General features: G+C 47.1%; 2 protein-coding genes and 4 long non-coding RNA genes across 7 annotated transcripts; 4 read left to right on the top strand and 2 right to left on the bottom strand.

Annotated features, from left to right (window-relative positions):
- The first annotated feature begins 1,262 nt into the window (after positions 1-1,262).
- Positions 1,263-6,128, top strand: LOC146757616 (uncharacterized). The gene is made up of 3 exons (XM_085520735.1): positions 1,263-1,458; positions 3,437-3,629; positions 5,681-6,128. Exons 1-3 carry the CDS (start codon positions 1,357-1,359, stop codon positions 6,109-6,111), a joined length of 726 nt encoding a protein of 241 aa, XP_085376861.1. The 5' UTR covers positions 1,263-1,356; the 3' UTR covers positions 6,112-6,128.
- A 6-nt stretch (positions 6,129-6,134) lies between these two features.
- Positions 6,135-8,045, top strand: LOC146757615 (uncharacterized). The gene is made up of 3 exons (XR_014936135.1): positions 6,135-6,536; positions 7,012-7,348; positions 7,909-8,045. It is a non-coding gene; the product is annotated as an uncharacterized LOC146757615 (long non-coding RNA).
- Positions 8,046-8,326: 281 nt separating this feature from the next.
- On the top strand, positions 8,327-12,414 carry LOC146757614 (uncharacterized). Of its 2 annotated transcripts, none has more exons than XR_014936111.1 (3): positions 8,327-8,520; positions 9,269-9,312; positions 10,957-11,068. It is a non-coding gene; the product is annotated as an uncharacterized LOC146757614 (long non-coding RNA). The 2 variants fall into 2 exon arrangements; XR_014936110.1 differs by lacking the exon at positions 10,957-11,068 and adding an exon at positions 11,911-12,414 and having other exon boundaries at positions 8,328-8,520.
- A 4,977-nt stretch (positions 12,415-17,391) lies between these two features.
- On the bottom strand, positions 17,392-20,351 carry LOC146757613 (uncharacterized). Its single transcript, XR_014936101.1, has 3 exons — positions 20,320-20,351; positions 19,487-19,681; positions 17,392-19,202 (listed from the first exon to the last, which is right to left on the bottom strand). It is a non-coding gene; the product is annotated as an uncharacterized LOC146757613 (long non-coding RNA).
- A 542-nt stretch (positions 20,352-20,893) lies between these two features.
- LOC146757612 (maestro heat-like repeat-containing protein family member 7) lies at positions 20,894-23,727 on the bottom strand. The gene is made up of 5 exons (XM_085520742.1): positions 23,415-23,727; positions 23,162-23,263; positions 22,942-23,044; positions 22,644-22,703; positions 20,894-22,377 (listed from the first exon to the last, which is right to left on the bottom strand). The coding sequence occupies exons 1-5, from the start codon at positions 23,529-23,531 to the stop codon at positions 22,229-22,231; spliced, it is 531 nt and encodes a 176-aa protein (XP_085376868.1). The 5' UTR covers positions 23,532-23,727; the 3' UTR covers positions 20,894-22,228.
- Positions 23,728-23,950: 223 nt separating this feature from the next.
- On the top strand, positions 23,951-25,785 carry LOC146757611 (uncharacterized). The gene is made up of 3 exons (XR_014936100.1): positions 23,951-23,982; positions 24,622-24,816; positions 25,134-25,785. It is a non-coding gene; the product is annotated as an uncharacterized LOC146757611 (long non-coding RNA).
- The last annotated feature ends 1,562 nt before the right edge of the window (positions 25,786-27,347 follow it).

Raw genomic sequence — 27,347 nt, 5'->3', positions numbered from 1 at the left:
TCCTTTATTACTAGTTCTCCTGTCAACCTCCAGCTACCACTAAAGTGATACAAGTTCTGTTTCTGTGAGAGAGACATGAATATCCTTATCTTTTGATATCTCACATGTGCAAGAGGCAGAACTTTCTGTAACAGATCTTAAGCATAGAAGTGCTTCTTCCAGCACTCATGCAAAGGGAGAAGAAGAAATGTCCCTATGATTTAATCTTCCATCTCTAAATGAGATACCAGACTTGCATCTAAAGAGCATTAAGACATACATGTTGTTCTTCCTCAGAACCAGTCCTGGCTGTGAAATCCCCCCTAACAACTGGTGAAGCTGTACCTGGAGGGGATGCCATGTTTACTATTGACCTTATAACAACGTGTTGCAGCACTTGGTACCTCTATGGTAAAGTCTTACAAGAAAGTGAGACCTGCATCATCAAGAGAACCCAAACTACTCACAGCCTAATCATAAAGAACGTCACCAAGAACGATGATGGAGCAGAAGTGAAATTTGTTGCCGAAAATGTTGATGTCAGCAGCAAGATGAGAGTGAGAGGTATTTGCTTTGATCCTTCTCCTTTCCTCTTACAGTCAAGGCATAGTTGCTGTGATCTGATGATTAGAACTGGGGCTGCAGGCATTCACTGCCTGTACCAAATACCTGAAATTGCATCCCATGGACTGCTGTGAGTCCTGGTAATGACCTAAACATGATAGCACTGAGTGTAGGGTAAGCCAGTCTACCCAGCTGCTTGGTATCTGAACCAGATTGCTTCATGCGAGCTGATGAATGTCTGCAGTTCACAGCTATTGGCCAGTGCATTCAGTCAGCAGGTTTACCACTGCATCACCATAGAGCAGTACTTTCAGCTCCAGGTTCAGACAGCCTTTCTGATTGCACTGGAATAGTTTAGAAGTAGGGGAGCAATCATTCCAATAATATCTCTATCAATCAGCTTTGCATGACAAAATAGAACAAATAAACATTCATGATGGGAGGACCTGTTTGTCATTGGGTGGAAACCTCTGCAGAAGCATGTTTAGAGCATTCTTAATCAGTAGAAGGAGATGTTTGGTTGATTTTTACTTAGTAAATCCGGCAAGAAGAGCAAATGAAATATCTTGAATTGCTCAGCACTGACACAATGATGAGTGCAGGAACAGAAGGTGATACTTTTTCAGAGATGTTGCAGCAAATATTGACCACGTTAGCCTGATATCAATTGAAATAACGAGGCCTTTGCTCCTGACAGGTGCTGCAGTGAGATTTACCAATAAGAGCAAAGATGTAGAAAAGATCTCCGCTCGGCTGCATGAGGAAGCCAAATTGCAGGCTGAGCTTTCAGACACAGGCGCTACTGTGGAGTGGATGAAGAATGGGAAGGAGCTCAAGGCCAGTGAAAAATATGAACTGCACATTGTGGGGAAGAAACACACCCTGAAAATTCACAACGTCTCAATGGATGATGCTGTAAGTTGTCAGTGCATCTGTGAGGGGGATAAAATGCATGAGTTTGCATGATGAGGCTCTTCATCATCTTCTGCTGGCTTGTTCACCCTTGTTGATCCATGGAGAAACAAGAAAGGCCTAGAGTAGTGTATGCACTTTGGCATTGGAGAGCTTACTTAATTGCTTCTTCTCAAAGAACAAACTCCAGAGAGTCATGGAGACATCTCCAAACAGAATTGAATAATGGGACTAAATTGATGGAGAGCAGAACTTCCTGCCACGGCTTGTCAGCTAGTCTTAATTTTGCTTTTCTTCTCTCTGTCATGTTAGCATAATATTTCATACTGGCAGGTCTGCCCAAAGAATTAAATGAATTAGCTGATGGACGTTTCCATGTGCTTTGCACTGTAATGTGACTATCAAATGAGTAATCAATGCTGTTATTTTAAAATCTGTGTTGGCAAGCTGTATGACAAACAGCTGCTGTTGGTAGCTTGGTTACTGCAGAATCAGCTTTTGTGTATCTCATAGATAGGGAAGAGACCCTTAAGGGTCAGCTAGTTGGACTCCCTTGCAATGAACAGGGGCACCGCAGCTCCATCAGGTGCTCTGAGCCCTGTCCATCCTGACTTTGAACATCCTCAGGCTCACAAATCTTATACCTATGCCACACACTCACAGTATTTCACCATTCAGCATCGCCACTTGTATCTTCTCTTGTTGTAAATCAGAGCTAGCTGGTAAATCATCTGCTGTGCGGGTCAGCTGTGTCTCTCCCATGGGCATCACGTGGCTGCTGGGAGGCTCTGAAGAGCTGCAGCCAGAGGTGTGTCACCCGCTGGGCCTCGTGCCCAAAGGAGCCCACAGGAAAGTGTTGTTGCAGTTTGTCATGCACTGCACTGCCATGAGACTTGACGTGCCAGACATCCTCTGACACGTGAGCTCCTGCATCCAGGCAGGACATCTGAGACGTCTCCTTCAGCCTGACGTGGCTGCAGTTTCACACTGGTTTTACTAAGGAAGGAGAAGGCACGTGGATGAAACTCTTTTCGTGCTCTTCCTTCCAGACCTTTCAACCTGTGATCCATGCTGGTGGAAAAACAGAGATCTCAGCAACATCCATCCTTTTCAGGGAGGTTGGGAAGAGGAGATGGTGTTATCCCATAAAGGGCGGTGGGGAACTCGCACAGGCTGCCCAGGGAGGTGGTGGGATCCCTGGAGGTGTTGAGGAACTGTGGAGATGTGGCCCTGATGGATGTTATCAGGGGGCATGGTGAGGTGGGTTGGGGTTGAAATCAAAGGAGGACCCCCATGTATTTCAGCAGGAAGCACTACTGGTAATAAGACCTTTGGAGCAAATCCTGGTAGGGCCACGCTCAGCTGGTCCAGTCCGGAGGCTGTTCCTCCTTACTGCAGTATCTGCAGTGAAAACCAGCACCTGCTTTTGTGTGTCTGGGCTCACATCCAGCAGTGGTGAGGGGACTACAATGATAAGAGACAGTTCCTGAAAAAATGAATTAAATTTGACTGTATGATAGGACGGAGTTAAATGTATTTACAGGATCTCAGGCATCCCAGTGTCCATCAGCTGGCTCTCGAGCTCCTAAAAGACAGGCGTTCTGTAGAATGTTGTTGAATTTGTATTATCCATCTGTGTTCTTGGAACTGCAGAACAAATGCATGCATAATCCAGACTTTGATTTTAGTAGCTCTGACTGCGCTGTCTCAACAGACCCAACTCAGTTGTGTGCGCTGTTTTGAAATGATATGTTAACAAGAAGTTGGAAAACAAACTCCATTACCTGGAGTAAAATAGGACCGTGGCCTTAGGCTTAAACCTTTGGCTAAGAAAGTGGTGAGATTTTGAATCTTTGCAGTCAATTATTCCACTGTGTGTTAATAGGGGCCAGTTTCATCATCTAACTTTTGCGCTCCAATTAATTTCCATAAAGGAATTCTTTTTTTCTTTTCGGTCCTGAATGATATCTCCATCTTTTAGGCTCAATTTGTTTGCAATGTCCTGGTGAAGTGGTACAAAAATGGCAAAGAAATCATGACTAGTAACAAGTTCACAATGGAAGATAAAGGGAAAACGCATAATCTTCTGGCTTCACCTGTAACGAAAGAAGATGAGGAAACATACATCTGCAAAACTGGAGATGACACTCTGATTTTTGATTGGAAAGTCTCAGGTAAGTTTGTGAGGCAAACATGGGATCACAATCCATGTAAAGCACTTCAGACTTAATTCATTTGATTTGTCCAACCCTGTGGGTTTCCAGTATTTAGGACAAAGATTGCATAGCTCTATTGAAGCAATTCTGACCTTCCTGTTGTTCCTATGCAAATCCACAGTATGAGCAAATAATGTAACTGTGTTGTGATGAATTCAAGACAGCCTTAGCTGCAGCTGGGGCTGGAGTCACGACTTGAGCCCTGACATCTGGGCTTCATTCTTCTAGTTCATCTATTGCCTCAGCACTTACATCATCTTTAAACCTATGACTGAAATGGTCCTAAGTTCTTAGCATGGGAATCCTGTCTCCTCTTTTGACAAATTAAACTCCACATTTGGAGAGTTGAGTGTCTCCTGCTGTACCCGAAGGATATTGTGATCTCTGAGGTGTCTCCCTGAGGTGCTGTAAGCACAGCCATTAGCTCATAGTGCAAGTAAAGCACTGTCAGGTCAAGCCTGGAGGAGTAATGCTTGTCACTGACCTGTTCCTGTTCAGGGTGGAGCTGGAGGGTAAAATAACACAAGAAATTGTCATTGAAATTCAATATCTGTGAAATTCAGCTGGCTGCATTCACAGAACCTGGCATTAAGATCTGTTTTCTGGTTTATTTCTTGAGCCTATTTTCCATAACCCAGTCCTCATTTATGAACCGAAGCTCTACTGAAAACCTTTCGCTGTGTATGCTCATGCTGCAGTGCAGCTCTTGTGACCTTTAACAGCACATTCAAGTTCCTCTGATCACAGGATCCTTAAGGTTGATTAAGACCCTCTAGTCCGACTGCTCACCCATCTCCACCAAGATGCTCACCATCAGCTAGCTAAAAACTCAGCAGAGATGATAGATCAAGCCCAACACTGGATTTGGGATGGCTAGAGATTCCTAAGATATTGAAGGATTGCTTGCAGGTGGTGTTGGCTCAGGTATTCACCCTGCATCCCACCTCCCGTTCTGTTTGGTTGAGAATCATGCATTCTGCAATTTCACTTTGTAATTCAAAGCCCCTTTCTTTATCTGTTAAAAAACTGATCTAAAACAGGCCGAGAAGACTCCGTTAGAACTGGTTGATGCAGAACAAAGGCATCCCCAAAGGACAAGTTGCACTGTTTGATGAACATTATTGGATGAGAGCTAAGCTAAGATTTAAAAAGTTCTGGGGCTGTCTCTGAGCATCAAATCCAGAGGAAGCCTGCATGATTCCCTGAGAATGGATACCTCCTACTTCGGTGTAGGGTGAAGGGAACACTAGCAGTAACTCCTATCACAAAATGTCACATGGCTCAGACAAAAAAGCCATCAAGAGGGCTTAATTAGGAGCACCAAATGGTCACAAGATGGTCTTAGGGCAGGGAAGTAATCTATCTATGTGATACTGATTGATGCTATTAGTTCTAAACAGCTTGACTCTAGAGGGACTGTTCTTCTTTGGTCACCTAGTTTTACAAGAATAGATGACTCCTGTCTATTACAATTTTTAACTCATTATTTGTTCACTGATGCCATAAATGTGCCTGGCATAGCAATTGGCCTTGGTGTATTCAGTGACTGAAAGCAACAGTTGTTGCTCTAAGAAATGCAATACTAAGCTAGGTCTGCCTGTAGCTGACAGCCATCAGCTTGCTCCTCAGGCAGGTTCTGTCTGGATGGAATGAAGGGCATGAAATACTGATGTGCTCTTCAAACGCTGCTTGTTAGCTTAGAGACAAAGTGTTGAATAGGTTTGTTCATGCATTGCAAACACGTTACTTATCTGCCTTCATTTTAGCTTCAGAAGAACGTGTGCAGAATACAGAATTGATTAAAAGAAATAAGAACTGTCTGCATAGAACTTACTCTTTCCTTACACAGGAGAATCAAGCACACGTTTGTATGTGAGTACCTCCAGAGGTGAAACTCAATCACCCAAATGTAATGAGCAGAGACATTACAATCAGTTCTAACTGTATCTTCATGCTGTGCTGAATAAGCCTGAGTCAGGATGTAAACCACTTTCTCTTTTTTTCTTCAGATGAAGCCATTAATGTTGTCAACAAGCCCAAAACGACTCCAGAAATATCAGTCAGTCCTTCTGAAGACCTGGAGCTGGTGTGTGAGGTGTCAGCTGCAAGCGGAGCTGTTGTATGGAAGAAAGATGAAACAGAGGTGAAGCAGGACCAGAGGACAACCATCATCTCCAAGGGGACGCACCGCAAGCTCATGGTCAAAAATGTGACCCTGAAAGACCAAGGGAGCTACAGCTGTGAAACAAAAGATGACAAAGCAACATTCCAAGTGAAAGTCAGAGGTGAGAAAATGCTTGGAATCCCAGAGATAAAGGAACGCTTCATTTTGTGTGTCTTGCATTTGGAGGATCAACTGACAGCCTCTCTGGTGCAAAACATTTTGGCTATAGGACTTTCTTGGTCATCTAGTATCATAGCAACACTTTTCTACATGTGATTTACATCCAGGAATGAATTACTGCAACAAAGGGGAGTACAGCTGCGAGGCTGCTGGCTAGAAACTCACCTTCAAGATTCATGTAACTGGTAGGAAACACGTTTTGGTTGATATTCTTTGATTATTCCCTAGTCTGGCTGTGGAAATGTCTGTGTGAACGTGTCCTCTTTATTCTGCCATGAAACTGTTTTAAGAAGGATGAAAAGAAATGCTTACAAACGTGCAGCTAAAATGATTATTTGTTTTTAACAATATTTCATCCAGCTCTTCCCCTACAATTACTTTTATCATCAGCTGTCCATGGATGTCCAACTGTGATTTGTACAATGTGCAACACTGCTCTACCAGTTGATATTTCAACAGTACTATTTACACAGACGTCCTTTTCTGCTCCAAATCCACACCAGCCTTGGGAGAGGGAGTAGGTGAGCATCTTCCTCCATTAGCTTGATGTTGATCTGACAGCTTCATCCAATCCAGGGCTTCTCCAAGACCTTTGAAAATTCTGTTACTGTTGAGGAGACAGCAGGCTTCTGGGCTTAGGTTAGAATATGGTGCCCTGTTGATGGGTCCTGAGAGTGTCCAAGCCTTACATAGAGAAAACCATCACTGCTCTTAAGATGTTTTGCAAGCAGTTGAAACTTGATTGAAGTGTGGCAGTGATGCCTTCTGAGATCTCTGGCCCCTAGTTTTTCTAGGCTTTTTGTTTGCCTCTTAAGATACAGTGAGCTGCTCTTAATTGTGGCTGTGTCCTTTGCCACGAGCATACCTCTGAGCACACGGTTATTTTGAGCTCCTCTTCTTCCAGTGGCTCGGATGAGCAATTCTGAGAGATATGCAGAATGGGGATGGCTGTGCTGCTGCTTCCTTTTCTGTCTTAGCTGTGGTTTTCCCTTGCAGGGCACAGTTCTCTGCCTGGGCCCAAGTCTGTGTGGGTCTCTCCATCCACAAAGCTGCTCACCGTGCAGGCGGCACAGGCTGAGAGGAGAGGCCAGAGCAGCTCTCCTGTTGCAACACGGAGCAGCAAGATACAAGTGGAGGAAGGGCCTGCAGCTGTCCTGAGGAACTTCAACGCAATCATTGATTTTCCATCTGAAAGATAAAGAAAGAGGAATTCCCTTTCCAGCCCCTACCATCATTGTTCGGATGATTTTTATTGGTTTATTTTTTGTCCATTATATCTTTGAGGATTCAACTAACACACACTTGCCCTATGGCCTCAGTGGAGCCACACAAGGTGCCTTTCCTTCCTGGTTGGGCAGGCAGTCACAAGATGCAGAAAGCCATGCTGGCGTCTATCCTGTTCTGTGCTGGCTGTACATGGAAATCTTGGGGTTTTCCAGATTTCAGGGCCATGTGCCTGAAACCAATTGTGCTTCTCCTGTAAGCAGAGCTGTTGGTCAGACTTGCTGGCACTAGAAATTAAAGGTGGCAGTGAGCTGAGGCCGAGGAGGTGTTAACGTAAGAGTCAGGGATGCTTTTGAGCTTCCCTTATAACTGTACGGTTCCTCAGAAAGCAGTTACGCCTGCCAGCTCCTTTCCTGTCCGGCTGTGGAGCCTTTGCTCACATGCTCCGAATCTTGCTTGAAATCATTGAGAGGAATGTAGCCAGCAGGACTTGAGGGCTGAGCTGTAGGAATGGAAGCATCCTCTGCTGTTTGAAACAGAGGGTGTTTCTAGGCTGTGTTTCAGCAGAAAGCAGGCAGTGGCGGGAACAGGCAACTATTGGCAAGGGCTCGGTGCAGCTCTTCCCTCACCCTGCACCACGACTGACAGCATGCTCTATTTTCTCTCCAGACCAAGTTCTTCCAGAAAGAAAAAGGAATCACCAGCTGGCAGTTGGCGTTCCTGCTTCTGCCTGGGCAAACCATCCCCTGTGGCCAAATGCCAACTGCAGAGCAGTGCCAGGGAGCCCTCTGAAGTAGAAGTCTTGGTCCTGGCAGGTAAGGGTGCAAATCCAGCTTTCAAAACACTGCTTGTCAGCAACACAGGTAGAATTCATGCTTTCAGTGGGCTTGTACCTCCTTCTGGCATTCGAGCCCGTGCCTGACATCTTTGGTTGACTCCTGTCTTTCCCAGATGAGTCTCACAAGCTGCTTGAAACCTGCTTGACAGGCAGCACCAAGCCTTTGCCTCCTTGGACAGTGAAAGTTTGACCGCTAAATGCTGTGTATCTACTCTTTCCAGGTGAATCGATCCCTTGCCAATACAGGAACCCACCAGCAAGTTGCAATGATGCACGTTGTGCTTCCATCAATGGAGTGCAGTTAGGATGCATGAGTCACTGCAGTTCCAAGGACAGCCTTCCACGTGACAGCAATGATGGAGAGAAGGATGTTTGACCTATTCAGTTTTGGGCCCCTCCCTGCAAGAAAACCTTGCGGTTCTGGAACGTCTTCAGCTACGAAGGTAGTGAGGGGTCTGGAGCACAAACCTTACGAGGAGCTGCTGAGGGAACTAGGATTGTTCAGCTTGGAAAAGAGCAGGCTCAGGGGAGACCTTATAACTCTCTATAACGTCCTGAAGGGAGGTTGTAGTGAGCTGGGGTTTGGCCTCTTCTCTCGTGTGATCAGTTATAGATCTAGAGGGAATGGTTTTAAGCTGTGCCAGGAAAGATTCAGGCTGGACATTAGGAAATATTACTTCCCCTAAGGGCATTCAGGCATTGGATAGCACTGCCCAGGGAGGTGGTGGAGTCACCGACCATGGGAGTGCTCAAGAAACGTTTGGATGTTGTGTTGAGAGGTATGATTTATCCGGGAAGTATTGGTAATGGTTGGACCAGATGATTTTGTAGGTCTTCTCCAACCTTGATAATTCTGTGATTCTGAGCTGAGAAACTTTTCTTGCTCAAGTCCAGCTTCCAAGCTTAACCACCTACAATGAAGTTGATGTCGTTTTTCTGGTAGCCCTCAAGACAGTGTCCGCATTTATCCAAAATCAGGAGGTAACCAGCTGCAGTGAAGTGAGCAATTTCAGTGCCTATTTCTGATGGTGGCAATGAGTTCAGAGGTCACACTTAATTGACGGTGCCTGTTTCCATTCTGACAAAGGATGTAGTTGCAGCTGACTTCCCGAGGCTGCCATACGTGGTGGTGACGCAGCCTTGGGCTTCTGCGTTTGCATGACTCCCACCTTTCCTTTCTGTGTCTTGCAGGTCAGCTGGTGCTGGAAGCGGCCGGTATCTGAGTAGGAACGAAGGTGAGTGCAGGAGCAGCTGCTGAGGGGAGGAAGGAAGTCCATGCTAATGAGCTCTGAAGCATCTGCAGGTCCAGTACGAAAGGAGGCAGCAGTGATGCAGGGGGCTCCCCAGCAGGAAGCTGTCTGATCCAAATGCTTGCTGAGAGTTTGGAAGCCCAAGCCCTTATGGTCTCTGTAAGGGTGGCTAGTAAGAAGATGTTAACCAAGATGGTGGTAAATAGTCAAAGATTATTAGCAAAGGAAAACTCACCAATTTGGTGCCTTGACCAGAAAGCTGAGGCAGTCTCAACTGGGGAGCAGTCTCCAAGAGATTCTGCCTTAATGGTGGTCAGTTTTTAAATGAGGTGAGGTCTCAGAAGAGGTGCAGTCGAGGTCCACCCCTTCTGGGAGCACAGCTAGATTACTCTCACCTGTGCTCCCGCAGCTGGCCCAACACTTGCCTCAGCTGATTAATCAGAGGTTCAAGGTGTGATTTCCCATACAGTCTCTAAGCTGAAGGCAGCATCTCCTTGATCTGATGGTGGTTTGCCTGAGTGAGGGAGTGATCCAAGCTGGATGCAAAAGAGTCATCTTAATTTCTCTGCTATTTTACTTCAGATGACACCTATTGGGTGTTGGTTTCTTAAAATTTGGATCTAGGAGGTGGCCTCTCCCTTTGCTTCTGGTGAAAGCACAGATGTGCAGCAGGAGTAGAAGACAAAGAGGTTTTCTTGGTGACAGCAACACCAATTATTTGATTCAAATGTAGAACTGTGATGAAGATGGTGAAGAACAGATCCGCCTCAAAGACATGCTTGATCACATAAGGAATGAGCATGTGATCCAAGACAGTCAGCGTGGCTTTAGCAGGGGAAGGCCATGCCTAACCAATCTGGTGCTCTTCTATGATGGAGTGACGGCATTTGTGGACAAAAGGAAGGAAACTGATGTCATTGACCTGGACTTGAGCAAGATCTTTTACATGGCCCTCCACCACATCCTTATCTCTAAACTGGAGGGATGTGGATTTGACAGGTGGACCACCTGGTGGATAAGGGATTGGTTGAAAGGCCACAGACAGAGGGTGGTGATTCATGGTTCGATGTCCAGGTGAAGGCCAATAACAAGTGGTGTCATCCAGGAGTCTGTCTTGGGACCAGTGCTTTTTAACATGGTTATCAGTGACACCAATGATGCAATGGAGTGCACCCTCTGCTGTTTGCTGAGTGGTGGGGCTGATGCAGTGGAAGGAAGGGATGCCATTCAGAGGGAGCTCAACCGAGAGGTTGGCCTAGGTGAATCTAATGAGGTTCAAGACAGCAAAGTGCAAGGTTTTGCACTTGGGCTGGAGGAATCCCAGGCATCTGTACAGCCTGGGAGGAGCAGTCCTTAAGAGAAGCCCCGCAGAGAAGGACCTGGGGGTCCTGGTGGATGAAAAACAGAACGTGAGCCATCAGCGTGCTCTTGCAGCTCAGAGAGCAAATGGTCCCCTGGGCTCCATCAGAAGAGGGGATGGCCAGCAGGGACAGGGAGGTGATTGATCTTCATGATCCTTGAGGTCCCTTCCAGCCCGGGCCATTCTATGATTCTGTGATTACACTCACTGTCAGAAATAACGGCAGCTGTACAGAAGCTTGTTTTTTCTTTCTTTTTCTGGCTTTGAAGGAGAAGGGGTGGAGCAAGGGGAGACCCACTGGTCATTTGTCACCTCATGAACAGGATGGATTCTGCATTGACTGTGAAAAACCTGGGCTAGTAGCATGGGCATGTTTCAGGCTGGACTCTTCTTTTGCTGCTTGGTTTCCTTTTGGCTACAGGGAGACAGCTGTCTAAAGGTGTGTTTTCAAACCCACTCTCCAAAACCATGTTTCATTGTTGCAGGTGGTTCAGTGTGCTCTTGCAGTGCAGATGGTGTAGTTTGCTGTAGAATCTAAATGGTTTCTGTTCCTAGGGGAGGACTGGGAGGAGGTAGTGAGAAGAGAATTCAATGCCTAAGGGGAGGGGAGATCGGGGATTGGTGGGAGAGGGAGCCAATAGGAGGGAGAGAGGAGTTGGGCGCAGGGTGATGGTAACACCCCTTTGTGATGTCATAATGCCCCTTTGTGATGTCATAATGCTTCTTTGTGATGTCATAATGCCCTTTGTGATGTCATAATGCTCCTTTCTGACATCACGATGCCCCTTTCTGACGTCACGATGCCCCTTTGTGATGTCATAGTGCCCCTTTGTGATGTCATAATGCTTCTTTGTGATGTCATGATGCCCTTTGTGATGTCATAATGCCCTTTGTGACGTCATAATGCTTATTCGTGATGTCATAATGCCCCTTTTTGACATTATAGTGCCCCTTTGTGACATCATAATGCTTATTTGTGACATCATAATGCCCATTTGTGACATCATAGCACCCCTTTGTGATGTCATACTGCCCCATATGAAGTCCAGGCAGAGTCAAAACTTATGGACCTGCACGAGGATCACTTTCAAGACAGTGGCTCTGTTGCTTCAAGCTTATTTGCTTCGTCCTGCCGCCACTCTATTACCAAGTATCAGCAACCTCTTGCATGATTCAACTTGCAAACGTTTGACACTAACCCTTGTGTTTCTGTGCCTTCCTAGATAATTCGAGCCCTTGTCAACCCCAAAGATCCAAACCAAGTAGTGATGTGCAGTGTGTTTCCATCAATGGAGAGTTCTTATTAAGCACAAATCGCTGCAATTCGGATGACAGCCTTCCACATGGTAACAGTGATGGACACAAGGGGCTCATCCACGTTCATGCTCTCATATCTCCTGGCTCTGCTGAAGCTCCTGACCTGAGCCTGCCAGACACCACAGTCACCTGCCTGGATTGTGACCCAGCGCCTTTGCAGTGCTGCCCATCCCAAGCACAGCCCGAGTGCCCCAACAGCAGCACCACCATGCAGGAGCAGGTCAGCATCAGTGAGGTGAAGCTGAGCATCTTAGATGGGGACTTAGAGTCAGGCTGCCAGTCCCAGGCACCAGGCAGCAGCACAAGCTCTGAGCCACTCTCATCTTGACAAGAGGAGTCCCATCTTCACCCTTGACCTCTCAAGCCCTCCTGTCTTTTATTGAATAAAGTCACTCTCATGCTCAATCATCGCCTTGGCTGCATTCCGAGTCTTCATTCACAGGGATTGGGATGAATGCAACAAACAGCAAGGCAGCTCAGCTTGCAATGCTATGGCTGTGGGGTTCGTGCAGGCAGAGCTCTGGGTTCCCATTTTGCCTGGCTTTGGGATGTCAGCAGCAAGATCTCTACCATTTTGTATGGCAGCAAATAATCTCTAGCATCCAGGTTGCTGCTCATGATAATCCCAGTCTTCCTGGCTGTCGCTTTGTGATACCTTTTAAAGCCTTTTGATACTCTTTGATGCCTTGGCTGCTCCCTAACACCTCTGTCCTCCTGCCATGTTGACTCACGTCTCCCACTTTTAAGCTGGCTTTGCAGATCATCTCCAGCCCTGTCATCATCACGCTGCAGCAGGAGGTGCTCACCTGGCCCAATGTCTGGCAGTACTGCTTGTTCTGCAGATGAGCAGCTGCCTCCTCATCTCTTCAGCTACAGTAGTTTTTCTCAGGGCAGTTAGATGCAGTCATGCTCCTCTGGATTTGGTGTGTTAAATCCATGCTGCATGGCAGCAGTCAGTGCAATACAAAGGTGTTCTGTGTGCCACAGCATTTCTCCAGGGGCTGCCAAAGGTAGAAGCACAACACAGCACCATCCTTCTGACAGTAATGTCTGTGAGTGTTAGACGTGTGAGCACTGCATCATCCCCAGCGTGTCAGTGCTTTTCCACACGAACCTGACTCTCACACTCTGCACTGAATGTAACTCTGCTCTTGTGGAGACAAATGCTTTCTGTCACATCCTCCATCCCTGTAACCATTTGCCGGTAGGCAGCTCTTGCAGAAGAATCAAGCAGCAGAACATTTTGCTCACCCTACAGCATGCAAATGCTATGAAAGCAGAAATAACCTGGCATGCTCTGGGTCTGCAAGGCTGCACAGATGGGAGAGGTAGATTGTGTTTTTGCAGTGGAGGTTTCCAGTATTTTCAGTACATAGTGTAGGCCCTAACTGAATGTATAACCCTCTTGTAAAACAGCTGTATAAGTAGTTTTTGCACCAAGAAAGTTGCTGAACAGAGTTAAGTTCAGACTGGGGGCATTCTGACATGGGTAGAATTGAGACAAGCACAAGATAAATACGCAGGGTGGGTAGAGCCCAGCACAGCACAGAATGAATGTACTGACTGTTGGAAACATTGCCCTTCTCTGTCCGCAGAAAAGTACAAGGCAAACCTAAAAACAAGAGGTTGGTAATTGACCTTCTATGGAAATGAATCCTAGCAACAGTCTGGAGGAGCGTGTGAGCCTGAGATGCTCAACCAATGAGAGCCATGAGAGCATCACCTGCATTGGGTTTAGGGCATAGAACAGAATTAATGTCACTGACTGGTGTGCAATTTCTCCCTTGCCAACAGGGGATGTGCGCGCAGTATTGCAATAATGAATAAGCACTGCTGCTATCGCTGCCATCTTTGCCTAACTAGAAATCTTTGACTTTGAGAGTTTCTCACACAAGGGGAGAGGGTAAGAAAGTAAAGAGGCACAGAAAACTAAGGGAAACTGCTCTTCTTTATCTTACCTATAAAAATTGATACAATTAATGCTGTCGTGCATTTTTTTATTATTTTTAATTTTTTGCCAATGTCAGTTAGATTGTTTTAAAATATCCACACACCAAAATCTGACTACCAAGCAAATTTAATGAAAATGAAATGAAGGTGAGTTAGCGGAAAGCACAAGGCCATATTATATCAGGCTCTAGCAAATTTACAGGCAGTCACTGCACGAAGAGGTAGATTTGAGTTGCACATTATATGATTCCCACAAAGATTAATGAAATCTGAAGCTTTCAATATATTTCCCCTATAATCAAAAGAGAACGGATCCCCAGGGTCTGTCCCGCAGACGTCCTTTCCGTGGTCTCTGCTGCCACCTGCTGGCCAATACACGGAACTGCCACTGTTGGGCGTTTGGTGCCACAGGAAGCACAACGCAGATCTGAGTTCTGACCGGTCTACGCAGCAAATCCGCCAATCTTTATTGCGATAAGCCCTCCACATGGCATTGCACACGCACTCGAACACGCAACAGGCATAGATTTCTCCTAACTCCTCGAGGAGCAGGCAAGCAGAACAACTGAGCGCAGCACTGCTTGTGATTGGGCCACCCCCATCATAGAGATGTGTGTTAGATCTTTTACCCACCCCTGGCTTTTTTGGCTACAAGGGCACACTGCTGGCTCATCTGTCGTCCACCAGGACGCCCAGGTCCCTCTCAGCAGAGCTCCTCTCCAGCAGCTCTTCTTTCTGCTTACACAAGGAAGATAGTCTTGTCAATGCAGAGAAATGAATCACAGAATCACAGAATGACCCGGGTTGGAAGGGACCCCAAGGATCATGAAGCTCCAGCCCCCCTGCCTGGAAGGGCCACCAAACTTCCATGTTTACTAATGAAATAAATGAAATAAATGACAAAATTTCCTTTCAGAGAGTTGCATTCACACCTTGACTTAGGTTTGTACAGCTTGGGCATTTGGTCAGACGTGTACTGAAGTCAGGTTTTTCTTTGATTGAGAAAGCATTGAACTAGTTCCTCATTGATGTACAGTTCCTTAGAAATGGAGTAGTCCCCACTTCAGACCAGCTCCTACTGGATCCCATTTCCTGAGAGTCCCCCAAGAAATTCTGGAGGAATCAGTTTGCTTTCTAATCTACCAACTGTCTGATACTTTCAACACCTTGAATAAATTGCCAGTTGCTGACTTGTTTCTTTTTGTAAATCTGTTGATGCACGCACAAAAAATGGATCAGAGCACGGGGTCTTATCTGGAGATGGGAAAACAATTGGATAAACAGAAAATTGTTATTTGCAAGTTTTGCAGATCTGTAAGTGGCTTTTCAAGAGATTGTACCACTTCTGCACATTGATTGTCTGACAGTTTCCCTATGATTTTACTTAAAAATGAAGAAGCAATGAAAAGCTCTGTGCTCTGTGGGTGTGCATGGCTGGCTCTGCCCTTCTCATAGAGGAGAAAATCAACATTTTCACCCCTGGCTCCTACACTTAGATAAAATCCCCTCCACTTACCTGCAATTTTCCTATGTGTGGAAACAGCCTGACCTCAGATGGGGTGAAGCAGCTTCTATTTGTCCTTTCCCATTATTGAGGGAATAATCTGTATTCTTTTATCGTAAGAAGAAAGGAAATTTTGGATGAGGGAAGTACCTACAACATGTAGAGACTCTTAGGAAACAGAAAAATAAAAATAATAAAAAAATAAAAACAGTATCACAAAGAAAATCTTGAAAAGAGCCAAATAATAAGGGAAAATAGCTGACTGCTGCAGGTGCACTTTGAAGACCCACAACAGAGGAAGCTGAGGTCTCTCCTTCTTGTCCCTTCACTGTTTCTCAGTGTGCCTCATTGTGCCCAGGCGATAGCTTTTTTTATTATTTTACTTCTGTTATTACAGCAATTCACCTGCCAAAGAATTTAATTTGCTATGGAACTATATAGAATATCAGAGGAAAGACAGTGACAGTGCATGGACCCCCTTCTCTCTCCTCCTGGTATCTACATGTGCTGGAGAACTTCGCTTTTACCATAATATGCCTTGAAAGTGTTTGCAGCCTCATGATCTTTCTGGCTCTGCACAAACCTGCCTTCTCCAAGAGATTTTACTTTGAGATGTTGATGGCAGCTTGTAGTTTCCCCTTTTGGGAACCCTACTTGTCCTGGGCATCCTGATGTCTGAGTGGAGTCAGTCCTTGCTCTACAGCATCTTTCAACACCAAATATGCTGACCCCACTGCCAAGAGAACATTTCCTTGTAAAAAGCAACACAAAGAATTGAAGTCAGGGGTCATATTTGATATGGTCAATAAATCCATCCCTGGCTGACTTTCTTTAAGTTTCAGACATTTTTAATGAAAGAGCTATAATCCCTGTAATAAATTTTCTCTTGGTTTTCTATGTATTCAGATCTTAGTCTATGAAGAAGTAAAAGTGAATACAACTGAATTTACCATTGAATTGTAATATTTATTTCTTCTTCTGGTAGTATGTAGCAAATCATCTGTGCCTTACTGACTTCCCTTACTGACTGTGTTGCTAAATATCCTAATGGAAATCTCTTTTATTTGTATTTCTTTCTACTTTCCCCTGTTAAGGATTTAATGGCTGCTCTCAGGTCACCGTGGAGCCTTTTGTACTCCAGGCTGAACAGCCCCAGCTCTTTCAGCCTGTCCTCATAGGAGAGGTGTTCCAGCCCTTGAATCAGTTCTATGGCATGTATCAGTGACCTGTCCATGCTCCAACAGGTCCATGTCTCTCCTGTACTGAGGACTCTGCATCTGGATGCAGTACTCCAGATGAGGCCTCATCAGCACAGAGTAGAGGGGCAGGATCGCCTCCTTTGCCCTGCTGGCCGTGCTTCTTTTGATGCAGCCCAGGATATGGTTAACTTTCTGTGCTGTGAGAGCACACTGCTGGCTCATGTTCAGCTTCCCACCAACAGGAACCCCAGGTATTTTTCGCCAGGACTTTGCTCAATCCTTTCAGGCATTTCCCTTCCACTGAAAGCTTGATCCAGGATCTTGCCTTGTTCATGTGCACGGTGCTTTCTCACTTCATTGTGTGCACGGTGATTTCCCAAATAAGTCCAGATTTGCAGCATTTCCTTTCCAAAAAGAATTGAAGGTGGGGAATAAAGTGGGGAGGAGAGAGATAGATTCCAGCTGTATCTGCTGATCCATCTTTGCCTCATAGCAGGAAATAATCAAACACCTGTCTTAGTTCCTGGTGCTGTTCAAAGAGGAGCTCCTCATGAAAGATGAATTTCTTCCTCAAGTTTTATTGATCACAGTACCGGTCTGTTTATCAGTGTTCTGTTTTGGACCCCTCACTATAAGAAAGATATTGAGGCCCTAAATCTTGTCCAGTGAGAGGCAACAAAGCAGTGAAGGATCTGGAGCAAAATTAAGCTGGGCAGTTCTTTTTTTTTTTTTTTGAGAACCAAAGCAATAATATTTTTATTTTATTTCTTTATTTATTGCTTACATCCCACTGAATGCAGCAAGAATATTCAGAAATATAAGTGTGAGGTGCCACTTCTCTCTTGCTGGTGCAAAAGCAGATCAAACCTCTGCACATCAGGAGCAAAAAGAGACAGATTGTGCAGAGCACTCCATAGCTGGGACTGCAGGAGGGCTCAGCCTGCTGTGCATAGCAAAGTTTCTCTTGTGTCCCTTGTCTCACTGCAGCTTTAAGGAATTCCCGAGGGGAGCTGCCTTAATAGCAAGTTGTACCACTTTTAAAGCTACATTTGTATCGCTCACACAGCAAGAGCTCTTGTCACATGGAAGCCATCGAATGAAAACACTGACGTGGCAAGAGAATAAGGCGAGATAATGAGAAATTAAGAGCATGAAAAGTAAATGCTCTAGAAAAGCTGACACTTCATAACACTTCAAGTGAACACTTGCCTGAATTTCAAAGTCGACCGATAAAAAATTATTTGCTTTTCTTATGTAACAGAAATAGATAAAGAATTCTGTTTGGATAGGAAAAGATTCCACTAGGCTGCAATTTACGTATGGATGCTCAATATTTAAGGAAATTGATTCTTTTACTTTGTAAAAGTGCTGTGCGTCACAGGGCAACCATGGGTCCTGTGATCCATCCTGCCCAGCCCCACAGCACGGGGCTCAGCTGTGACCCAGGAGCAGCCACCATCCTGTCCATGGCAGGGTGACCCTGCGCATGCCATCGTGCCCTCCACCAGGCCATGGAAACTGCATTTTCTTCTTCCCCCCCCCATCCCCAGAATGATAAAAGACAGACTCCATCAAGTCAATAGAGATGCTCCTGTTTCAAGGTGTGCAGAAATTCCCACCCTGCAGTGGTTTGAACAAGGACTGGTGACACGAAACAAACGGGGCTGCAGAAAGCAGAAAGAAATTGGTCTGTGCTTTATGGGGCACATCCTGGAGCTCCTCTGAGATCCGAGTTCAGCACCAATGGGATCATGCAGAGAAATCCTTAAGTCCGAGTTCAAAAGTCGTTTCTTCAGTGACCAAAGGGAAGTGAGAGCGCATAAGGAGAGAATACCACTCCCAGGGCTCAACGCAGCCATTCCCCTGCAGCATTTGAAGCACGGACTCAGATGTGAATGATCCAAATCCTTTATTACAAGTTCTCACATCCATTATAAACCTTCACAAATTTTTTTTTTTCTAACATATCCAATCAGAGCCGTGAGTCCCTTCTTCTCCTTCCAGAGGTGTCCTTGGTTCTCAGGCTGTTGATCTGGCTCCACAGCTGCTGCTCTGAACAGCTTTTCTTGTATTCCCACATTCCCCCACGAGCCCAGCGTGGGGCAGGGCAGGATGGAGCAGGGGATGCTCCAAGGGACCACAGGAGAGGTAGAAGAAAGCTCCAGTGTGAGACCAGGGCCTCGTCGGCCCCCTGAGCAGAGAAACGTGAGCAGGGCAGCTGGAGAGGCTGCGTCCTCATTGACACTCCTGGGCTGAGCCTTCAGCCTTCTGAAGGGCTCCAGCCATGCACCATCGTTCTCTGTAGGATTGTCCTTCAGGTGTGCAGCCGTGGGGGAGTCGTGCAGGATCAGGGTCCAACCCGTCCACACTCCGCTCCTGGCACAACCATCTCCATCCTCACCCATCTGCAGCCCTTCCCCACCCCACTGCAGAGCAAAGTGGGTACCCAGGGAAGAGCAGAGGGTCAGCAGACGTTGCAGTTGGGATTCAGAGATCTCTGCAGGGAAGCTCAGGGTGAGCCAGGTCAGATGCGCAGCTCCGGCTGCTGCACAAACAAAAGAGAGTGGATTTCAGAGTCTTGCTGCCAAAATGCTCCCCAAGAACAGCAGGGGATGCCCAGCGCCAGGGAAGAGGGGACCCTGCATGGGGATATCCCAGAGAGCGGGCAGGGGACAGACTAAGACAGCAAGGTGAGAGGAAGGCACTGAGGGACCAGAAAGCTGCAAGATCCCCTCTGCCCTCTTCGCCCTCCAGGCTCAGGGATGACAAGTCAACACAGGGCACTCTCACCTCCTGCAGGATCTGGGGAGCACCAAGCCCGAGGCTCACCTGGAGGCAGTGAAGATGTGCTTGGAGTTGGTGCAGATGGCGTTGATGGGGCTGCCCTTTGATCTCCCCAACTGGGCCGAAGTTATCCATGTTCCAGACTTTGATCATGCCTCCTTGGTACGCACTCAACAACATGGGGCAGCCAGGGATGAAGGCCAGGGTACAGACCCAATCTTTGTGTGCTCTTGGGATTTGCTGTAGGTACATGGCAGAGCAGAGATCACAATCAGCCTCATGCACTCAGCTGCAGGGCTGCAGATCATCCACTGCTGCCCCAGAGTCAATCCAAATCACCAAGCTGGACGCAAGACTTGGGGCCTGAATCCTCTTCTCAGAGAGTAACATAGCAACTGATGCTCCAAGCCTATGTCCCAAGGGGAAGTGGCAGTTCTGGGTGCCCTTCAGTACACACCATAGGCACACAGAGCCACTTGGCACACACACTGCCAGATCCCCAGGCTGCCTTTCCAGGATAGCAGGACCTAGACCAGGTCCCTCAGCCTTCCTCCTTCCACACTTCCACATACCCTCGATCACAATTCCACATACCCTCTATTACACTTCCACATACCCTCAGTTACACTTTCTTATACCATCAGAACAGTTTGTCCCATTCAAACACCTTTAATACCATATAACGTTCCCTTAGCAATCCGTATTGTTCAGTTATAAACAAAAAGTTACTTTCTCTTTAACCCTTTTTCCTTTGTACATGATTCCACTATTTATACCCTCAATTAATGATTCATACTGCATGTGATGTTATGATGTGGAATATGGACAGCAACAGCACAAAACCATGACACAGTGTTACCGACCCAACAGGCTCCGACCTTAGAGCCGCTCAGGGCTTTGCATGCAGATCTCAGCAAGGAGGCTCCCACCTCCGTCTTCGGCACTCCATGGGAAGATTGTCGGGGTCACTGAGCTGCAGCAATACAACAGGGCTGGCAAAAATGTTCTTGGTTGGTGTGAGAGAACCTGAGCTGGGGCTCATCCAAGGAGATTCAGCGATCACAGCTTCTAGTCCTGCACTTCACACATAGCTCCAGGCAACAGCAAATTAACTGTCCCTAAGCACTGCAAAAAGAGGATGGATCCAATTGGATGGCCCCTGAGATAGACAAAACTCAACACCCAACACAAAACACAGTCCTCTCACCTGCTGGTCAGCAAACAACAGAGCACAACACACACCAGCATCCAGGACTCATGCAAAAAAAGAAGAAAAAGAAATTGCTAGATGGTGTTTCTCAGAAACACAGAAGCACAAGCCAACTGGAAGATAGCTGCAATTATTCTTGAAAACAATGTCCTTTGTTATCTTGATGTGGCCAGTGTCGAGCGAAGCAAACAAAGTCAACCCAATTTTCTTACATTCAGATTAATCTGCAAGGCACAAAGTAATAAAGGTATGATTTTTATTAATAAACTGAGTGTTAGCAGCTGTCAGAAGAATGAATGTGTCACACACAGAGGTAAACTCCCACAGCAAAACTAGATGTAACATTTCCTATCTGTGTTTCATCCTCACAGGAAAAGCCTTTCTTCGCAAGATCTCCTGGAAGAGAGATGGTAAGAGACATGAAAACTGAAGGATCCGAGCACAGCTCTCCAGTAGCTCCCTCTGTATGTAGATGGTCGCAGAGACAAAAGGTCAAGTCCACTTTTGGAGGGAGCTTGGTGATGTTTACCACTAACGTTACACCACCTTCAGGTAAGTCTGCTCGCTTTCACATCCTTACAAAAGTGCATGAAATGGATCAGCATCCGCTTCTTTGGTTGACTGTTGCTTTTACTCTGAGGTCAAGTGATACAGGCTTTGCTGGTGATCTTCTCTACTCTATTGCTGTGGGTTTTTAAAATTACTATTTTTCCGCTTCAAAACATGCAACTTTGGCACTGTTTTCCCATTTCCAACAATGCAGTGAAATCCCGGTCTCATTTGGATGACAATAAGATGAACCACACTGCATTCTGAAGAGTACAAAACATGCTTGCTCTCTCCTTGGTTCTTGTGCACGGGGACACTAACACCAATTCAGTTCAAAGGAGAAATTTCCTCCAGTGACTCTTGTCCCCATGTCTTCCTTCATCTTCCATTATTTTGTTGTTGTGTTGCTGTTATTAGTAGTATTAGAAACAGTATTGTTGTTAATGAAGAGTCTAATGTCATCAAAGAAAGCTTGCAGAATCCTTTCTAATCCGGTTTTGAATTGCAAACTCAAAAGCAAAGATCTTGAATTCTGGATTCCTGGCTCTCCAAGACATAGGCAAAGAAAATGTGTTTCTTTGTCTTTTTCCACATGACACTTATGTCCAGGCACACAGCACCATAAGCAAGCAGGAGCTTTGCTGCCCAGCATTCCGGCTTTGCAAAAGCTAGAATAAACCACAACTTTTCTGCTTGCTTGTTTAAGTTCCAAGAACTCATATGAGGAGTTACAATTTAGTCAGTGTAATTATGATCAGTTCTGCATCTGTGTGCATACGTGCCGCTCTCTAGTGGTCATATTCTCCAGATCTTCCTTCCAAAGGCTTTCAATTGTGCTTTTCAATTTAATTAATCGCTAACTACAGACCCAGTTCTAACCAGCTTGGTTCCTGTTCTTTCTTCCAAGATGTCTGTGCTCCAAGGCTCCCGCTGTTGTTCAGGGGGTCTGTCTTGCGTGACAGGAACACATGTCCCAGCAACGTTGCTGTACAGGTGTCCTAGCAACGTTAATGAACAAGAATTATCCCTCAGAAGGCTATGCAGGACCAGCGGAAAAGTGCTGGGAGCCTTCTCCGTGCTGGTGCCGCCTTCTGCCTTTGGTGTCTCAGCTTCTGGATGGTCTCAGATGCCATAGAACAGACTGTCAGATGGGGGTCATCTTCCAAAGGCTGAAGGGCTGCAACAGAAGGAAACAGAGCAGAGATGAGACCCCCAGTCTACAGAGAGCCACCAGCTTCCACTCTGGGCCTTGCCAGCCCCACTCCTTGCTTTTCCTGGCCAGGAGGAGCACGGGAGACTGACGGGTCAGTGGAAGACACTGCTCAGGACTGCCATGAATGCTCCTCTGCCCCTGCAGCATTTCCTTGCAGCAGGGCAAAGCACAGCTGCATGCTGCCCAGCTCTGCCCCCAGCCCCAACACACACAGCACTGCCCTCACTCACCACTGCAGAGTTCATTCAGCATCTCCTCACTCTGCTCCCTGGCGTGCTTCCCAATCAGCCCTAGGGAAAGAGCTCTGTCAGACACCCACTCCCCAACATGCTGCCAGAAGCTCAGACCCCAACCCCGCCAGCCCAGCTGCTTCCCCTTCCATGCTGCAGGCAGGGACGGCACCTGAGGGGGGACCTGAGCAAGGCACCCACTGTGGCTACCGGCATGGGCAGGCTGTACCTGGGGGCTTCAGGGCTGTGCCTTCCTGCCAGGGCAGGGCCCAAAGAGGGACGCAGGGGTTGGGCTCACCAATGAATCTGACAGCCTCGCATCGCAAGGAGGCCTGAGAATCCTCCAGGTATGGCAGGCTCTGCTGCAGGTACCCTTCCACTCCCTTTCTGTCCTGCTGCAGCTGAAGAAGAGAACAAGAGCATGGGGCTTGCAGAGCAGCCACAGCTGCTGCTGCAACCCCTCCTCCAGCATCCCCTTTCCCCCAGCAAAAAGGTGGGGGCTGTGAGATTGTCCTCACCAAACACTTCATGATCCCCACTGTGTTCTTCTGCTGGGTCTGCTGCTTGAGCTCTTTCCACTTCAGGAACTTTGCACAGGACACAAGGGCTTCCCCAGATGCCTGCAGAACAACAGATGCAGGGACATGGCACCACACACACAGACACACATCCCAGTGTCTGAATGCTTGCTGAACTTGCTCTCAATTGCGCATCACAGCTGAACTGTCAGCACACCACTGCCTGCACACTGCTCAGCTCTGAAATTCGTACCTGTGCTACGCTCAGGGTCTCGTCACTCATGTGAAAGAGCAGAGGGTGCAGGGCCCTGCGCACGATCTTCTTCATGCTTCCCTTCTGAGACCACAGCACAGCATCCATCACATCCATGAAGAGGCGGATGGAACCTTCTCGCACTTCAGATGATGCCTGAGGGAGAACAGGAGGACCTCAGACCTCAGCAGCACACTCTCACTGCCCATGGTGAGCATGAGTGTAGGCTGAGCCCCAGCACAGGGGCCTGACATCACCAAGAACAACCAAGCTGCACTAGCAGGGACACGGCCAGCAGTGCTACAGAGCCCACAGGACATGTCATTCCTGAGAGCCCAGAGAAGGAAAGAAAGGAGAAGACGCTCCTGTCAAGCACCCACCCTGTGATCGCTGAATCTCCTTGGATGAGCCCCAGCTCAGGTTCTCTCACACCAACCAAGAACATTTTTGCCAGCCCTGTTGTACTGCTGCAGCTCAGTGACCCCGACAATCTTCCCATGGAGTGCCGAAGACGGAGGTGGGAGCCTCCTTGCTGAGATCTGCATGCAAAGCCCTGAGCGGCTCTAAGGTCGGAGCCTGTTGGGTCGGTAACACTGTGTCATGGTTTTGTGCTGTTGCTGTCCATATTCCACATCATAACATCACATGCAATATGAATCATTAATTGAGGGTATAAATAGTGGAATCATGTACAAAGGAAAAAGGGTTAAAGAGAAAGTAACTTTTTGTTTATAACTGAACAATACGGATTGCTAAGGGAACGTTATATGGTATTAAAGGTGTTTGAATGGGACAAACTGTTCTGATGGTATAAGAAAGTGTAACTGAGGGTATGTGGAAGTGTAATAGAGGGTATGTGGAATTGTGATCGAGGGTATGTGGAAGTGTGGAAGGAGGAAGGCTGAGGGACCTGGTCTAGGTCCTGCTATCCTGGAAAGGCAGCCTGGGGATCTGGCAGTGTGTGTGCCAAGTGGCTCTGTGTGCCTATGGGTGTGTACTGAAGGGCACCCAGAACTGCCACTTCCCCTTGGGACATAGGCTTGGAGCATCAGTTGCTATGTTACTCTCTGAGAAGAGGATTCAGGCCCCAAGTCTTGCGTCCAGCTTGGTGATTTGGATTGACTCTGGGGCAGCAGTGGATGATCTGCAGCCCTGCAGCTGAGTGCATGAGGCTGATTGTGATCTCTGCTCTGCCATGTACCTACAGCAAATCCCAAGAGCACACAAAGATTGGGTCTGTACCCTGGCCTTCATCCCTGGCTGCCCCATGTTGTTGAGTGCGTACCAAGGAGGCGTGATCAAAGTCTGGAACATGGATAACTTCGGCCCAGTTGGGGAGATCAAAGGGCAGCCCCATCAACGCCATCTGCACCAACTCCAAGCACATCTTCACTGCCTCCAGGTGAGCCTCGGGCTTGGTGCTCCCCAGATCCTGCAGGAGGTGAGAGTGCCCTGTGTTGACTTGTCATCCCTGGGCCTGGGTGGGTTTGCACTGAGTGGGGCCAGGAGCCTGGAGGGCGAAGAGGGCAGAGGGGATCTTGCAGCTTTCTGGTCCCTCAGTGCCTTCCTCTCACCTTGCTGTCTTAGTCTGTCCCCTGCCCGCTCTCTGGGATATCCCCATGCAGGGTCCCCTCTTCCCTGGCGCTGGGCATCCCCTGCTGTTCTTGGGGAGCATTTTGGCAGCAAGACTCTGAAATCCACTCTCTTTTGTTTGTGCAGCAGCCGGAGCTGCGCATCTGACCTGGCTCACCCTGAGCTTCCCTGCAGAGATCTCTGAATCCCAACTGCAACGTCTGCTGACCCTCTGCTCTTCCCTGGGTACCCACTTTGCTCTGCAGTGGGGTGGGGAAGGGCTGCAGATGGGTGAGGATGGAGATGGTTGTGCCAGGAGCGGAGTGTGGACGGGTTGGACCCTGATCCTGCACGACTCCCCCACGGCTGCACACCTGAAGGACAATCCTACAGAGAACGATGGTGCATGGCTGGAGCCCTTCAGAAGGCTGAAGGCTCAGCCCAGGAGTGTCAATGAGGACGCAGCCTCTCCAGCTGCCCTGCTCACGTTTCTCTGCTCAGGGGGCCGACGAGGCCCTGGTCTCACACTGGAGCTTTCTTCTACCTCTCCTGTGGTCCCTTGGAGCATCCCCTGCTCCATCCTGCCCTGCCCCGCGCTGGGCTCGTGGGGGAATGTGGGAATACAAGAAAAGCTGTTCAGAGCAGCAGCTGTGGAGCCAGATCAACAGCCTGAGAACCAAGGACACCTCTGGAAGGAGAAGAAGGGACTCACGGCTCTGATTGGATATGTTAGAAAACAAAAACTTGTGAAGGTTTATAATGGATGTGAGAACTTGTAATAAAGGATTTGGATCATTCACATCTGAGTCCGTGCTTCAAATGCTGCAGGGGAATGGCTGCGTTGAGCCCTGGGAGTGGTATTCTCTCCTTATGCGCTCTCACTTCCCTTTGGTCACTGAAGAAACGACTTTTGAACTCGGACTTAAGGATTTCTCTGCATGATCCCATTGGTGCTGAACTCGGATCTCAGAGGAGCTCCAGGATGTGCCCCATAAAGCACAGACCAATTTCTTTCTGCTTTCTGCAGCCCCGTTTGTTTCGTGTCACCAGTCCTTGTTCAAACCACTGCAGGGTGGGAATTTCTGCACACCTTGAAACAGGAGCATCTCTATTGACTTGATGGAGTCTGTCTTTTATCATTCTGGGGATGGGGGGGGGAAGAAGAAAATGCAGTTTCCATGGCCTGGTGGAGGGCACGATGGCATGCGCAGGGTCACCCTGCCATGGACAGGATGGTGGCTGCTCCTGGGTCACAGCTGAGCCCCGTGCTGTGGGGCTGGGCAGGATGGATCACAGGACCCATGGTTGCCCTGTGACGCACAGCACTTTTACAAAGTAAAAGAATCAATTTCCTTAAATATTGAGCATCCATACGTAAATTGCAGCCTACTGGAATCTTTTCCTATCCAAACAGAATTCTTTATTTCTGTTACATAAGAAAAGCAAATAATTTTTTATCGGTCGACTTTGAAATTCAGGCAAGTGTTCACTTGAAGTGTTATGAAGTGTCAGCTTTTCTAGAGCATTTACTTTTCATGCTCTTAATTTCTCATTATCTCGCCTTATTCTCTTGCCACGTCAGTGTTTTCATTCGATGGCTTCCATGTGACAAGAGCTCTTGCTGTGTGAGCGATACAAATGTAGCTTTAAAAGTGGTACAACTTGCTATTAAGGCAGCTCCCCTCGGGAATTCCTTAAAGCTGCAGTGAGACAAGGGACACAAGAGAAACTTTGCTATGCACAGCAGGCTGAGCCCTCCTGCAGTCCCAGCTATGGAGTGCTCTGCAAAATCTGTCTCTTTTTGCTCCTGATGTGCAGAGGTTTGATCTGCTTTTGCACCAGCAAGAGAGAAGTGGCACCTCACACTTATATTTCTGAATATTCTTGCTGCATTCAGTGGGATGTAAGCAATAAATAAAGAAATAAAATAAAAATATTATTGCTTTGGTTCTCAAAAAAAAAAAAAAGAACTGCCCAGCTTAATTTTGCTCCAGATCCTTCACTGCTTTGTTGCCTTTCACTGGACAAGATTTAGGGCCTCAATATCTTTCTTATAGTGAGGGGTCCAAAACAGAACACTGATAAACAGACCGGTATTGTGATCAATAGAACTTGAGGAAGAAATTCATCTTTCATGAGGAGCTCCTCTTTGAACAGCACCAGGAACTAAGACAGGTGTTTGATTATTTCCTGCTATGAGGCAAAGATGGATCAGCAGATACAGCTGGAATCTATCTCTCTCCTCCCCACTTTATTCCCCACCTTCAATTCTTTTTGGAAAGGAAATGCTGCAAATCTGGACTTATTTGGGAAATCACCGTGCACACAATGAAGTGAGAAAGCACCGTGCACATGAACAAG

Source organism: Coturnix japonica, chromosome 20, assembly GCF_054131305.1.
Source record: "Coturnix japonica strain WE chromosome 20, WE-NBRP24, whole genome shotgun sequence".
NCBI lineage: Eukaryota > Metazoa > Chordata > Aves > Galliformes > Phasianidae > Coturnix > Coturnix japonica.
Note: the sequence above shows the minus strand (reverse complement) of the source record. Positions and strands in the feature narration are given on the sequence as shown.